The sequence below is a fragment of the Bombus pascuorum genome, chromosome 11 (genome assembly GCF_905332965.1).
Source record: "Bombus pascuorum chromosome 11, iyBomPasc1.1, whole genome shotgun sequence".
Lineage (NCBI taxonomy): Eukaryota > Metazoa > Arthropoda > Insecta > Hymenoptera > Apidae > Bombus > Bombus pascuorum.
In genome coordinates, this window is record NC_083498.1 from 6,331,139 (window position 1) to 6,347,301 (window position 16,163).

At 35.8% G+C, this 16,163-nt stretch overlaps 2 protein-coding genes across 3 annotated transcripts in view; one reads left to right on the forward strand and one right to left on the reverse strand.

The window, feature by feature from the left end:
* Window positions 1–16,163, forward strand: part of LOC132911899 (double-stranded RNA-specific editase Adar) — a 114,719-nt gene that overhangs the window by 17,897 nt on the left and 80,659 nt on the right. The window lies entirely within an intron of this gene.
* LOC132912117 (tubulin alpha chain-like) lies at window positions 11,499–16,061 on the reverse strand. The gene is made up of 6 exons (XM_060969232.1): window positions 15,728–16,061; window positions 14,949–15,193; window positions 14,412–14,639; window positions 14,021–14,279; window positions 13,461–13,613; window positions 11,499–12,469 (listed from the first exon to the last, which is right to left on the reverse strand). Exons 1-6 carry the CDS (start codon window positions 15,899–15,901, stop codon window positions 12,212–12,214), a joined length of 1,317 nt encoding a protein of 438 aa, XP_060825215.1. The 5' UTR covers window positions 15,902–16,061; the 3' UTR covers window positions 11,499–12,211.

Sequence of the window (16,163 nt, forward strand, 5' to 3'; positions counted from 1 at the left end):
AGCGATGGACGCTCGATCCTATCCCGTACCAGCTTTCGAACAAGTGGTCTAGGTGCTATTGTCAATCGTGTTGTATTTCTTTCAAATTCGATATTTGACAAAAACTGGAGATCTTTGATAAACAAAGGATTATATCCTGGTTAATAAGAGTTGGATAGAAAGAGTATGTAGATCTTCGAGAATTATATCATTAGATAGTAGAAGAGTTTGGATATATGTAAAGCGTATTGGAATTTTTCATTAGTTAGAGAGAATCTCGTGGGCAGTAGGGATTTAATAGAACGTAGATTTTGGAAAATTACGTAATTAGATAGCGGAAGACCTTTTAGAATACTATCGTAGAAATCCTTAAAACTTCAATACGTATTTGAAAATCTTTCACGAGTTAGAGACCATCTCTTGTTGGATATAGAAATTAAATAGAAAGAATACATAGATCTTACGAAAGTATACGATTAAATAATGGAAGGTAATAATAAATAAACAACGAGTGATGGAAGAATTCGAACACTTATTGCAGAACATTTTTAGAAATATATTATTTGTATTACATGAAATATTATTAATATTATGAGTCTCAGGACTATCGTGGTTAAAATAATAAAATTAATAACCACTGAGAAAGTATATAAAAGGTGCAAGATACTCATTGCGAACGTACACGTGATGGAAAATTAACACGCAGTATGAAGTTTATTGTATCGAAATTTTCTAAAAGTTATTCAAAGGCTAGACGCGTCTCAAACCCTTCGCTAGAGTTGGCACTAGTTTCTGACCAAATCTCGAAACCCTTGGCTTCTTCCACTTTCATCAGCCCTCTTCTTCTGCGATTCTTGCGCAGTTGACAGTACGCCGGATATCCGGCTTTCAAGCGTAGCGGTCTGATACCGTTAATGATTTTATCCCTGCCTTTTTCTTTTCGCCATTATCTTATCGTCTTTATTTTTCTTCATGCGTTTTCTTTTTATGATATATCGATTGACCTGTTAATTGATCAAACGTAATAACCAAAAAAAGAAAGATGGTAATAATCTAAAGGAGTTTGTTTATATTTGTTTGGAAGAAAGAAGTTGTCTGGAGGTTATCAGTTGGATGTCAAGCGTGAAAAAGTTTCGCTTGGTGAGTAGAGTAGTCTCCAGACTGTTTAGGGAAACCTACTTCGTGCTGAACGGAGACCGTGCGTCGAATGTCGAAGACCTTGACCCGCAACTTACGTTCTTTCCTTTATCTTAGAAAAACCAAGCGTTCCGCTCGATTATTCTTATCGTGGACGGCACAGGGGGTTGAAAGTTTGTCATTACATCCTTTTTCATTATTTACGTGCAATTTCTAAGGCATTCTATCATCTTGGATTGCATTTACATAGGTCACAAATATTTACTAATTATCAATAATTATGCAAATCTTTTATAAATCTATTATGTTTGTTAGAGGAAATTTTGAAACTTTACAAGTTTTGCAATGAGAGCCAATTGCTATTTATGATTATATTGGCAAAGTTTAAAGCAAATCTTAAAATGTACAATAGAAGCTACAAAATACACATCAGGTTATTCCGAAAAATTTGTAGGGAGAGTTAAAAAGGATTTAGCTGGAGGTACACCTTTTACCATCACTATTCCTTATGTTTTCTCTTATATTCAGCATCCTTAGCCCATATCTTCTATCACAATTCCTATAGTACATATTTCCTTTTCATATCTTACATTTAATATGTCCACGCCCTTCGTTCTATCACACATCTTTTACATCTCTTTTTCCACATTCTGTGTCCAATGTTTATTAAACCGTGCTCCATACCCCATTTATCCTTCTCTACATTCCATATCCTATACTTTATTCCCTTTCCTCTACATTCCAAACCGAGCTACCAATTTCCTCGAACTCACGCCCCATATTCCATACATTCCCACGTATATGTCCAACATATATTCTCCATCGCGTATCTAGTGTACACGACCCAATACTAACATCCCATATCCAATATTCTCTACCCCATGACATTTTTCGTTCGACATTTTTCTATGTCCCACATCCTGTTTCGTAGTTCATTAAATCCGCCAAGTCAGGCGCAAGAAAACACCCAGAGAATGCACACAAAATGTAAAATGTACCTCGCAAATTGCCTACAAGAGATTCTCACTTCCCGCGAACGAAATCCGTTGCCCGCAAATTCCACAAGAAACCGACGCTTTGCACAACCAAAAGTCGCCATCCGACAAAATGAATTTCGTTGCCCACGAGTTTTAAAGTATGGGATACTGGGAAATGGATTTAGGAAAGTTGGTCATTTGAATTGCAATGTAGAAAAAAGGAAATAGAGTGTTGGACATGGAATGTAGGAAGGAATGTATATGAATAAAAGATATATGAAATGTGTAGAAGATGTGTGATATGAGAATTAAAATAGAAGATATGGGCTAGGCATACTGGATGTGGACTAGAGAATGTGAGAAACGGGGTATAAAATATTAATTATGACATGAAGAGATGAAATAAGGGGAAGTAAAATGAAAAATGGAGGTTGGAAATATTAGTTATTGGACATAGGATATACGATAAAATATACCATGCATAGAATGTGAGATGGAAACGTAAACTGTGGAATGGGCTTGGACATGAGAATTGGTAATGGACATGGGATAATGGATATGGCGATATGTCTCCAAAAACTTGATGCAACCTGAAAGGAAGCGCTTCCTGGTGTAAAACTAAGTCAAAAATATAGACTAAAATTTGTTCACATGGAGCTCCGTTCTCGAAAAAGTCTAGTTTGAATGTTCGTTAAGTACGCGTGCACTTAACCACCTACAATCTGCTCGGTTTACCCGATACTATCTTGTATTAGCCCGAATTGAATTCACGTCAGTCCAATTCACATCGAAGTACGTAAGTTTCCACTTCATATTTAAGACTCCACGAGTCGTAGATGGAGAAGAAAAAGCTCACTATTCTCTGTAGTTTACATTTTCCATCCGAGATGGTCTACGGTTAAAGGATGACGTATCTGATGAATCAGAACAGAGCACGATGCTTGTGCATGCTCGTAAAATTTTCTCTCGGAGAGAACCGGAGAAAACCGGAACTGGCATCTAACAAGAAGTTCATGCACGTAAAAAATTTCATAACCTTTACGAAGAGATTGCTTTCAGTCGAGAAATTATTTTGACCCGTCTATACACTGTGAAGGGAAAGTTTTACAAAAGTGTACACTAAGTGTTTACTCTGCTCAAGTAAATTGAGTTCAATGAAATTGAAGTTTGAAGCGCAAGATCGCAATATTGTTGGAAGATTTTTCTTGCTCCTTTTATGATCCAGCATCAATCGTACCGCTGTTTACGGATAAAAAGACCACACTTGTTCACACGATTAATCGTTATCATCTGCAACAATTTACGATTGGTATAAAAGGCTCCTATTCTCTACCTAAGAAGAATCAGTGACGCAAACCCGCATGGCCTTATTTCAAAGTTCAAGTATGAAAGCTCGCAGAGGGAGCATGCATGCTAGCTTCACCTAGACACATGGCGATAATTCGCGTGCGTCATTATTTCGATGATACACTCATTGACTTCGAGATTCGATTGCTAATGGAGCTTTGCACAATGATGCGCGAAAGAAATTTATGAAGAACGCGTAAATATCGATAAACGAATATTCATCAGAGTATTGAGTTCACGAACTCGATGATTATAGACAGGAAACAAAACATGTAACTTACGAGATAGAAAATAAATATATTTTATACTACAATTATATTATACAAATGAAACTACGATTAACATATACAAATATTGTTTTAAATTATTAAAAACTATTTACAAAATGCATTCGCCAGCGCCGAAGATCTTTTTGTTCTTCCCCCCCCCCTCCCCCAATCCCCGGTTATTTGATTCAGTGTCATGTTAATTGCCATCTAATTTCTGTAGTTGAAGATATCTTTTGGTATAGGGTCCATATGGGATTGACCCTCGAACGCCGACTTAGCGGACGTCGAGGAGGGTGCTGGTTTTGGAGGACCTTGGAACATGCAGGTTTTCGCTGTCTTCAACAGGCGACCATCACTCGCCGTTCGCCAATAAATTGTGCGAACTGCTTGTTTGCCAGCGACGTAGCTTACGGCTCCACCGATCAGCATCTGAAAGTGAAATAAAACGGAAGATTAATTTATGGATTTCAACTATCCAGTGGGAAAATATAATGATTCAGTATTACAGATATTTATGATCTACGATCAGAAGTTGAAAGTTACAGATGGAAAAAGGAAGGAAATGAATAATTAAATATCATAGACATTTGTAATCTGAAATTGAACGTTGAGAAGTCAAGAAGAGGAAAAGAATCGTCACCGAAGAAATACGAAGTGATACAAATTGAAAATCTTGCAAAGCAAGTCTTTTACGAGCGAATCATCTCGTATAAGTAACCACACATATATTTATATAGAATAATATAGAGTAATTTAATTTTTGGAAATATACCACAACGAAGAGTGAAAGTGAAAGAAAGAGAAAGAACAAAATAAATGACACCAAATAGAAGCGCTCACCTTTGTTTGCTTTGCTCAAGTCGATATACCGTGGATTAGATGTTGGAGATAGAACTGGAAGTTCTATTTCGTAGCTGGTCGAAAACTGGTCGAAATAACAAGTGGAACTTGTCGTAAGTGTCTCTACCTCATGAGTACACGACCGTACGAGGAGGAAAGCTGAACTGGCGAACTGGTCTTCTCCGGTGGATAATTTATACGATAAAGACGACGTCACGGGATCTCGTGATAAGGGGAAGTTAGCGTCATTCACCGTGATCACCGAATCCTGAGAAGACAGCCACTGGTGGGATACTTTTAAAAATGGCAGCGCAAGATTTAGATAAACACCGCTGCGTCGTTTCCACTTACCTATCGGTGCATCGTTATCGAAGCTTCTAGCGTGTAAAAGCAAAATTCGATAAACAGTCGATCACTGTGGCGCAATTGCGGAATGCTCGGTCGGTGGACCAAAATGTGGATTGGTCAAGTAAAGCATAACTAAGAGAAACTATAAACGCGTGGAGCGCGTTAATGCGGTCATCCATCGATATAGTAAATCGGATCATGATAACGTGACCTTGTATCGTTACTTTCGAACAATTTTCTTCTCCTTTTTCATACGAAACACAGTAATTACGTATAATGTATGAATACAGAAAAATGTTAGTAAATACGGCAAAGTGAAGAATACGAGGTCCATAAATCATCTATACGATACCTTCTTCTAAATTATTAAACGATTTTTTCTCGATCGCTTGCCACACATGGAAATTTATATGTGACGACACGCGGCTCGTATCGTTGAAAAAATAGTCCCCTGACAGAGGCGAGATAACATTTCGCATCATCTCGATGTACTTTGTTTCTGACGACAGTCGATGTACAGTTTCTCACGAGAGTACTCAAACACTTGTAGAAACCTTTCATGAATCTATTATGTGCATCACACGAGATATTTTGAAATTTCGTTAACGCCGTAATGAGATCAGACTAACGTGATTATATTGGTAACGTTTGGAACAAATTTGGAAATGTAGTTGCTAGTTGCTAGTCTTATATGAAACGCGATATTAACGTAAATATTAACGACAATTGACGTAGATTATCAAGGAAACGATTAGTCGATCACAATGTTACACTTATGCAACAATACTTTTTGAAACATTAACATGGTAGCGAGATACGACTATCGTGACGATATTGGCAAAATTTGAAACTGATCTGGAAACGTGTGTGAAAGCTGAAAGATATTTATTGGAAGCATACGCTTCTCAAAAATCGCCAAAATATTTGTACAGTCAATCAATGGCTGTATTAATAAGCTACAATATTTAGCGAGACCATCTTTAGTATTTATTGTATGTTTAAGACTGTATGCTGTGCTATTCATGCTGCATTTTTGATTTTCCACCAAGCGTATGTTTGAAATAAATGTCTTGGAACTTCTTTATCTTACAATTAGAAAAGAATTATAAAAAAAGAAATTATATCTCGTTATATCGCTAACGAAATTTCAAAAAAGGTTTTTATAGTAAGTGTTTGAATACTTTCGTGAGTTACTGTACGTACGATTTATTCATGTGTCGTACATTGTACGCGTTGGAATACGCAGCAGAGTGTTCTTCCTGGGTCTAGTACAAAGGAAAACGCGTGCTGCTCATCTGTCATTGTCTGGGAAAATCACAGATCATTCTCGTGCGCGAACACTACTTGTCAAACAGAGAAAGAGCGTTTCTAAAATTACGCGGCTATATAAACATAGATAGGTTGGAAATACGTCCTCTTGTCGGAAATACGAATTCTAATCACTATGTAAATTGGAAGTCTAGAATACCTCTTACTTTTCAAACGAAAATTCTTTATTTTTACAAAAGAAATCATTTCAGAGAATCTTCCCTTTTAAAATTCAACAATTACGTGCATTGCGTTTAAACTATTTATTTAAAATCGCTATATGTATAAATTCAAAATTTAAAATACGTTCTATTTTACAAACTATAGCTTTAGTAGAAAATACTGGCTTTCCTTGTGAATTACACATATAATTCCAAAACGTCTCTCTTATTATCTAACAATTCTACGTAGCGAGCTCTAATCGTTATTCATTGACCAAAACTGACGCGGAAGGTTGCGTCTATTACATCTGCCGATCACATGATCGGGATGTGCAAAAATCTATATCGATTCTTTTAATATTGTTGATCCATTAGACTGGAGAATTATTTTTATCCTTATCACGAAAATTACCAGGTTATAATTTGTAACGAGCTTCGTCTCGATAATGTTCATTCGAGTACCGAGTGTGCCTTTATCGGTTAATTGTTGATACAACATATAACAGGGACCTAATCTATTGTATACGATTTTCCTGGAAATTGTGCTTTATTTATTTTCAGAAAGGCTGGAAAATTCTGCCAACGAACGTCGTTCTACACAATAGAAAAGTGCAATTTTATTATACTTTTCATTTTTATTAATTTATCAAAATTAATATTATACAATATAACTGTTCAAATATTAACTCTGAAGTCCTCGAAGTTTTTTATCTGAATCATACTCTCGTTTTAACAAACAAAAATAAGTTTACTGTTTCTGATGTTTGAAACTGAGACGTAAAAGTTACGCATATCAATGACGATTATTTAAATTTTTTCACGAATTTGAGAAATTCGAAGAATAATATGACTGGATTTTAATATCAGAATGATTCGAAGAATATAACAGGGTTAAACCCAAGGAATAAGCGAGAAATACTCTTGAATAATGTGACCGACAATTCAAATTCCTCTTTCCTCTTTTCTCTTCATATTGGCATATACGCTATATGCACTTCAGAGATGCTTCTGAAGAATCAACCTCCTACGATCTTAAAACAATCAATACACGTGCTGAAATAAAATATTTACACACGATCACTTAGATCATGATTTAATGGAATGTTAACAGTTTTTTAATTGCGATCCCTCTTAACCGAGTAATCTACAACCTCCCCTCTCGTATATAAAAAAAAAAGTGTCAGCACGTTTATACGATAAGTATGAGAAAATAAACGCGTAATATATATCACGTTTAGCGGAGCGTAATTCGATAGTATAATTTGAGTATAATTTGATATTTAATTATATCGACATATTCAATGTACGTAATCCTATAATCATAATAATATTATTCCTATAATCATGAAATCCTATAATCCTTTGATCATTCCTAATCATAATATTCATATAATCATGAAATTGAAAGTTAAGCATGACCAATTTTAGATAGATTGACTTGAATTTTTCCAAATATAAACATAATTTATTCTCGGAAGTGAAAAGCAGAAAAGAAGTAGCAGGAGTAACAAACTATGAGATGCATAAATAAAGAAAGTATTGTGCGTTTAAAGAATTAGAAATCCCAATAATCGACGACTTAGCTCGTCTTTCCCGATTATCAAGTTAATGAGATACTTCGCAACAAACTGTGCATGTGAGATGTAACGCACTTTCGAAAATGTTATGATCCAAACGATCGATGGAAAGTTTTTCCAGGGAGGCAAGAGGAAAAGAAATCGTGGAGTTCATCGCGTGCTGTGTAACCCGAAAACCACTTGAAACGGTGGAACAGATAAAACGATGCGTTCAACACGCAAAAGCGTGAAAAAAAGCGTGCATACGATCTTTTATGAAGAACAGAGAAGTCGTGTAATTCACGTGAAGCAATCGTGGCATCGCGGAGAGAAACGGAGAGGGGACGACGTGATCGCGATAGACGATCGTCGATTTCGATAAGAGCGGCTCGTGTCTTGTCCTAACTGCCTGCGATTTCCATTTGCACATTCACCGATGTAAATGACAGTCACCGATTACTGTCACTGAGCTTTCCGCTTACGCCTCTCAAGCTTCATCGGTGACTGACACGCGACAAATGTTTTAAAGTGTATGTATAACAGGTAATTAATTACACATTCCGAAGATTATTATTATTATTTCTTAATACGTTGAACGCGGAGTTAGTTCTGGTCCACTTTCTATTTAGACGGTACGTAAATGCAGGAAATAATAGAAAATCGAATACTTGTGGAGGATTTTTATTTGATTTTTATTTAAGATGTTTCGACGAAATCCATTAAAAAAGAGTAAACATATTTCTTAATATTACATGATTATAAGATATCTTTTTTAATTTGTTGTTGTTGGTTTCTAGAAACCTTTGCCTCCTAAACGGAAGATCTAACGTTGGTCTCTAAAGATATAGCGTACATATGAATATAGCAAGTGAGACATAGCGTTTGGCGTGTTAATAGTACTAACATCGTACAGTAAACAAAGTGCAAAGTGGTAGATAATATATTTTTGTTTATGACAATTTTAGAAGTGATCGGTCAGGCATATTATGATAAGGGTTGTACTGGTACCATCTCTACAGAATGTGGTTTTCTTTTTTTATATGCTTCTTGCAAGTTTTTTCGCATTTTCTTCATAGCATCTTTCGCATTGTCTAATTTACCACGTGTTCCCATTTTTACTTTGTATTTCGTGACGTTTGTAAAAAGTGAGAACATAGAAAATATAAATGGAAGATTTGATAATTGGCGGTGAATTTGTCAATGAGCGAGCAAAACTTTCATCGCGTGCTTGCATCGTTCATGTGCAGTACATATGTAAAGAATTCAATGTTGAACGATAACCGGAAAATGAGGAGAGCGAGTAATTGCTTTGAAAGAAAATTATATAATCGTAGACAGGCCATATAAACAAGCATACTATATTATATGTGCGTAAATGATAAGGTTTCTGGAGTGGACGTACATATCTTCGCTGGGGGCATGGTTCTATTCAATTAATTATATATCGACCTTATCGAGCATTATCATGTTCGTGTTATCGCGAGCACGAGCCACTCGACCGAAATCAATTTTGGGTATCTCCAAATTGAATCATGAAACTAAGATCTAGGAATTCTGAATGATCCACTAGACTGTGCATTTTATAGAATAAGTACATTTTTATCACTTTCAAATTTTTATGCCTATTATATAATCTTGCGATATTTTGTTATCTTTTTAATGCTATTATATACTACGCCATTTAATTTTCCTACTCGCATATAACGTACAGGAGCATAGAATATATTCAATATCCGTAAAGTATTCCTTATAATATCTACTAAGTATTTATATACTTTTTCTTATACAGAATATATGTTATATTCTAATACAATCTATAAATTAGATTGTTTTAATATATCTTCTAATATATCAATAATCCAGAATCTATAATAATCTATAAATTCTAGATGAAATATCTGCTTAGGTTCCCTTTCTTTGAACGTATCTATAAAAGTATAAAAGTACATATATGTCGACAGTCTATAAATAACTATATATCATAGGATCATACACTGAGCAATTCGTGGAAAACCTATGAAAATAGATTAATTGACGGATTAAAAATAAATGAGCCATTTATTGAGTTTAGCCTATTTGAACAAAAGAATGTTGCTGTGATAACGAAAGATGGGTAAATTACTTTATTGTCAAGCTTCGGGGCAATTCATTTTATTTATTATAGGATACACTTGACGATCTCAGATATATCTTCGTAGAATTTATTTCGATGACTTCTCGGTAATAAAAGATAGGTGACCAATTATATCCAGAACAAAGCAGATGATGTTGATACCGACAGGAATTACCAATCGCTTGATACCGCTTATCAGAAACACGTTGTTACATGAACGAGACCTAATGTTATTATACTGGTTTGGCAGCTCGTGGTTGTTTCTACGAGTTAGAATCGAGAGGAACGTGACTCCTTGTGGGCGTATGCTCGCGCCAAGTATAACAGTGGGAACAAATATGAACCGTTCAGAAACCATATCGATTAACTCCACAAATTGGAAAGTGTAGAAAAGCTAAGATGTTAGAATCACTATGGAATTTATCTTAGAATTTACCATGATTGGACTGCGGATTTCTATTTAATATTTCATAATTTGATATTTCGTACACTTTCGCAATTTCATATTCTTGCGAAGAAAAAACTAATGGAACTGAATCTACATAGTAATTTGTTTCACTTGAGATGTTTTACATATTTTGCTGCATTATCCACGTTCTCTGGATCTTTGTACCTTAGTTCAGAGATTCATAAAAAGTGGAGTTGATTAGTTCGGCTTATAAAAGGCTCATATTACGCCTGTATCGTGCCAGTGGTGCCAGCGAGTCTACACTGTTCGTCTGCTTATCTTCGTGCGTTTCTCCCTTATCTCGTGTAATCACGCAATTTGTTCTTTTCCTCTCGTATGAAAACAAACGACGGCTTCTTCGAGACAAGAGCAAATATGGAAATTCTTTGTTTCTAAATCATTTTTCACTTTGAAATCAGAGAAAGATAGAATTCAATCTATATACAGCGGCTGATGAAGTTATTTGAACACTTACCATAGAAAATTGTTATGTATATTTGGAAATTTAGTTTGTACTATAACGAGACACGACCATCGTCATTATATTCGAAACAACCGGAAAATGTGTGTAAGTATGCGTATATAGAGCTTACGATATATTTACTGCAAACGTTTAATTAAATATCGAGACTTATAGTTACGCTAAACATCTTGTGATTTTCACATGTATTTTTAAACTTGTTTCAAACTTTATCAACATAATCATGACAGTCGTGTATCATTACAAAGCCAATAAAATTTTAAAATATTTGATATATCAAATAATATTATATATATTATATAATATTTGATATATATTTGATATAACGATCGCGTTGAGGCGCGTCAACGGGAGTCGTAAATTCCCGTTACGATTATACGAATCGACACCGCGAGCAGGGCGATCTATTTCTTTTGGGATAATAGGGGTGTTTGTTGTTGAATACAACTGTAGTCTACAGTTATATAATATAAATATATTTACACCAAATTACAACACTTAGAACGTAGACGGAAATGATTTGACTTCGTCGTGTGGGAAAGTATAATGATTGACCCGAGGGTTGATAGAGTTGGCGCGTTGAATGCCGAGAACTTGTTAGAATAGTAGACTTGACTGCCCGATGAGCGAAAGAACAGTAGAGTTGACTATCCGAGGTGTGTAAGAGCAGTGTTAGACCCATCTCGTACTATTTAGGAGGAAAGCTCGATGTGGCTGTACCCTTTTTGAACTAAGAACGCGGATTCGTTGTTCACACCTTTCGGTAGAAAAGTGAGGGTAACGATCCGCAATGCCCATTGGTTATAGCCAATGTTAATAAATAAAATACGAGGAGAAAGTCTCCCGCAGATGTGGCTCATGGGTGTCCTTGTTCTTGGGAAAAACCAGCTGTTTCGCGGGGCACATCTGCTTTCTCCGTAATTAGCAAGAGCGTGCAACAAACCCAAGGACCGTTCAAAGGACCATCCATAAACCGAAAATACTTATGTGAATAGAAGTTAAGCTAAAAAGATTCGGTTTATGGTGGTTCCTTGGGTTTATTGCGAGGGGTAGGCCTTGGCGGCCAGACCGAGAAGGATGTCGCATGGACCATCTCGCGCGACGTAACAGTGTGTTCATAAAGGATGTCTACAAGAGTTGGAATACTTTCGCAAGCCAGTGTATATTTATATAGTTTTCTCATTTTAAATTCTTCATGATTGTCGGAGAAAGGAAGTTTCAAGCTATAGAGCTTGCCAATTTAAAGATCACTTCTCGACCTCCTTATAATCATCAATCAGAGTTATGACGTTGTCGCAAGCTTCACCGAAGGAATCTTCCTCCATGCCTTCACCTACGTAATGGTGAACGAAAGCTCTTTTCTGGAACATCAAGTCGAATTTCCGAACAAGCATCGACCATCTATATCTGATAGCGGTATTGTTGCTGGCCATCATTACCGTCCTCCTCGACTTGGCTAGGTCACCTCCGGGAACTGCTGTAGTTGGCTGATAGTTAATTCCTACCTATGAAAGTAATCATTTGAATTTTATAATTCTTAAAAAAATAAAATATCTTGTTCTTGCCGTCTCTAGGTTTTAGAAACATGCTTTATATCAATTTACGTAGCGATATTATACGGCGGTTGGGATGAAAATTATTCAAAGATCTTTCATTTCTTCATTTTTTAGAGTCGAACTCGCGATCTAAAATACACTGTTACATTAGAGAATTTATGTGTATATATATATATAGTCTAAAAAAGGAATTTGGGAAGGGACTTTGATAGAAACTAATTAAACTATCAAACTATATATGGTATCTATTTTACCTTACTATGTAACTTACAAGCTATGGTTGGAGGCGGTTTGTGATTAAAGCAGTTAAAGTTTGAAGGAAGGTGGGAAGTTGGGTGAAAGTTTATGAAGATATGAATGATTCGATGGTAAAGGTTCAGAAGAACGTTAGTAATTCAAGAAAGGTATTTTGCTCGACTACCATAGCGCATCTTTGAAAGCCTTTGACATTTTCCATCTGAGACCTGAATACTAAAGCTCCTCTCGGTTAAACTTCGTTTAGACTAGTCAGGTTGCTCGAATTCAAACGACTTGATGTCAAGCGAAATGAATACAAATTTGAGAGAATATTTCAAGCGAAACATGTAAGTAATAATTTGACGCCAGAAAAATTTTCTGCCTGATTCAGATAACCAGGCTAATCCGAAAAAGGTTTAAAGATTCAGAATTATCGAGAATTCTATCCTTATTTATAAAATAGATGATGCAAATCGTCTATTTTATTTCGCCAGACTAAACAAGCTCGTAACTAATTAACTAAACAAAAAACGGGATTATCTATTTAGAGTTCAACGTACCAATTTTTGTCGCTATCAGACTTCAACGTACGTTAAACAAGGAGCTAGAAATTCGCTGCATCATTTAACAACGATCCAGTTCCTTGTTGATCGCGAGTAGTTGTTTGTTGCAAAATGAGAAAGGAAAAAAGCTGTGCAATTACCTTGAACCCAGTCGGACTCCAAGTGACGAAACGAATCGACTTCGCCCCCTTTAACGACGCGATCGTTCTATTGACATCATTTGGTGCCACGTCTCCACGATAGAGCAAACAGCAACTGGTGTAAGCTCCTACGCGTGGATCACATGATACCATCTGAAATTTATGAAATAAGATGATGAAACTTTGGAGGATGAATACAGTTGTGATGAACGAATCGCGAGGATAAGTAAGAATAATAAAATTTGCCTGTACACCGTGAGCTTAAATTCGTGGCACAGAAGAAGCCATGGAAGCTTCTATTGCTCAGGGACGAAAATTAAACATAAAAGAAAATTGTATCGCAAGCTCCGTTCGCGAAGAAATCGTGTTTAGCAACTTCTCAAGTATACGTGAATTTGCCTGAAGAAGATTAGACAGAAGAAAATTCTATATACGAAAATAAGTCAAAAATGTAATATTTGAAGATCATTAACATATTCCAAGTTACTTGACTGTCAGAATTCTTAAGGATCTTTTACAGAACATCGATTATCTTTAAGATGTTTCGATTTTTACTCCACCTGATTAGAAGGTTCGAAGCAACTGTAGGTGATCTGTTGGGTGGTAATTTCGGAATGCATGGCTTTTCTGGGAGAGATGAGCGGTGCGTACGTAGCCAAAGTGAAATGAATTCTATGATACGGCACCAAGTTTGTTTGTAGTTCTTCGAGACTAAGATTTATGGCACCCTCGAATCTCATCGAAGCTGTGATGCTTGAAACAACTTGAGCCATCAGGCGATTTAAGTTGGTGTAAGTTGCACAATCAACATCCAAGTTCCTATAGGGAATAAAGAACAGGGCGATGCAACAAGTTGCTGATCTTTATTAGTTTAACGCTTTCGCTGCTTCTGGCGTCTATTTTATTCGAATAGACGAATCTTTTTAGCAGTGAATGCGTTAATTAATATACCTGGCGCAAATGTTGTATAAAGCTTCGTTGTCGACGAGGAAGGAACAATTCACGTGGTCCAATGCACCATGGGTAGTAAGGACTGCATTATAAGGTTCCACGATAACGGTGGCAATGTTAGGTGATGGAAAGACAACAAAGTCTAGAGTGATCGTCTTAGGATAATTCTGTGATAGATGTTCGAGTAACAGCGTGGCGAAACCACTTCCGGTACCACCGCTGATCGACCTTTACAAACGTTGAGGTTTAACCAAATTGAGCTAACATAATTTGACGAGTAGCATATCTTTCGTTGTGATTAGACTACGCATATTTGTTTATGTAAATTCATAATTTTTTGAATATAATTAAAACGTTTAGAAACTAGATGAAAAATTGTTTTACGAAGTAAACATTATAGAGAGTATTATACTTTGGATATCTATGTATGCATTTTCAAATTTTTCATAAATGCATAAACATCCGCATTCTAATTCCGACAAATCTTTGAACTTTTATATAAGTTTCATTCCTACTCTTTCGTCAAAATTCAGTAACCTGAATACGATAAATCCAGCTGGCTTCGAGCATGTTTCCCATATTCTACGAACGCGATCCAACACAAGGACGATCGCCTCACTACCGATGGAATAATAACCCGTCGCGAAATTGTTCGACGCGTCTTCTTTCCCAGTGATCAATGACTCGGGATTGAAAAGAGCTTTATAAACGCCAGTCCTAATCTCGTCGATCACAGTGGGCTCTAAATCGATGATTAACGTGCGTGGCGTCAATTTTCTTGCCTAAAAATGAATTTCCATGTAGTCAGAGTGTTTGCATTCACTTGAGTGATATTTTTTTATCGAAATTCAATAATGCATGATGCACGTAATACGTGGCAGAAGTGAAAGATAATAAAATCACGTTGAAGGCTTTCAAGTAGTATTAAAATCAGAAAATCAATGAACATATATTTATTACATTTTTCTGCTGTGATTTTCAGATAGCAAAAAGTTATCTTACATTTTCGTCTTATTTTCGAACATAGAATAGCTTGCCGTCAATTATCTGTATCTGCTCGAGAATTAGCCAAGTTTACGTATGCTTGACAAGTTTTGAAACTCAATTTTCTCAAGAGTAAAGCCTCCAATGCAATTTTTACAGACTTTATATTCTTGATTTTTATTTCATTTTGAACAGCTTTTTAATCTTATTCTCAGTAGTCATAGAATCTTCTTTCAATTTCATTTCCAACACGAATTACAGTATGTAATGTATTTATATACGCCACAGTATATATTAATATTTGAACGATAGCTTATTATATATTTCCTCACTTGTGTCTCTGAAAAAAAAGTATGCATAGAAGGGTCCATTGGATAATAGCCCTGACGAAGAGAACCGTTTGGGGACACACCATGTTCCAGACAAAATAATTCCCAACAAGCGTTTGCTATTTGCGTGCCAGCCTGTCCTATGAAAATCGTTATTATTTCACTTGGTCCTTCCATCCCTTAACCATACTCCAAATTATAAATTTCCGATGAATTTCCATTTGCGATGAATGAACAATGAACGCCTCATGTTTCAAGTAACATGAGATTACGCCAGAAATTTTGATCATTATCTTACTTTTTTTTTTTTTTTTTTTTTTCTTACTTTCTAATGAAACATTTTTATTTATATATCTGTCAGCGTGACAAGTTCGAAAGACAGTGAACCTGTTCGTTTATGGAAGAACGTCAAATTTTTCGTCATATCCATAGCAATGTA

What these genes read in the sequence shown, in the direction of transcription:
- LOC132912117 (XM_060969232.1), bottom strand. Translation starts at nt 15,901, where the DNA reads ATGGAAGGACCAAGTGAAATAATAACGATTTTCATAGGACAGGCTGGC. An exon ending in CTTTTTTTTCAGAGACACAA is followed by an intron (nt 15,194 to 15,727) that starts GTGAGGAAATAT and finishes ATTCATTTTTAG; the next exon opens with GCAAGAAAATTGACGCCACG. An exon ending in TTATACAACATTTGCGCCAG is followed by an intron (nt 14,280 to 14,411) that starts GTATATTAATTA and finishes TATTCCCTATAG; the next exon opens with GAACTTGGATGTTGATTGTG.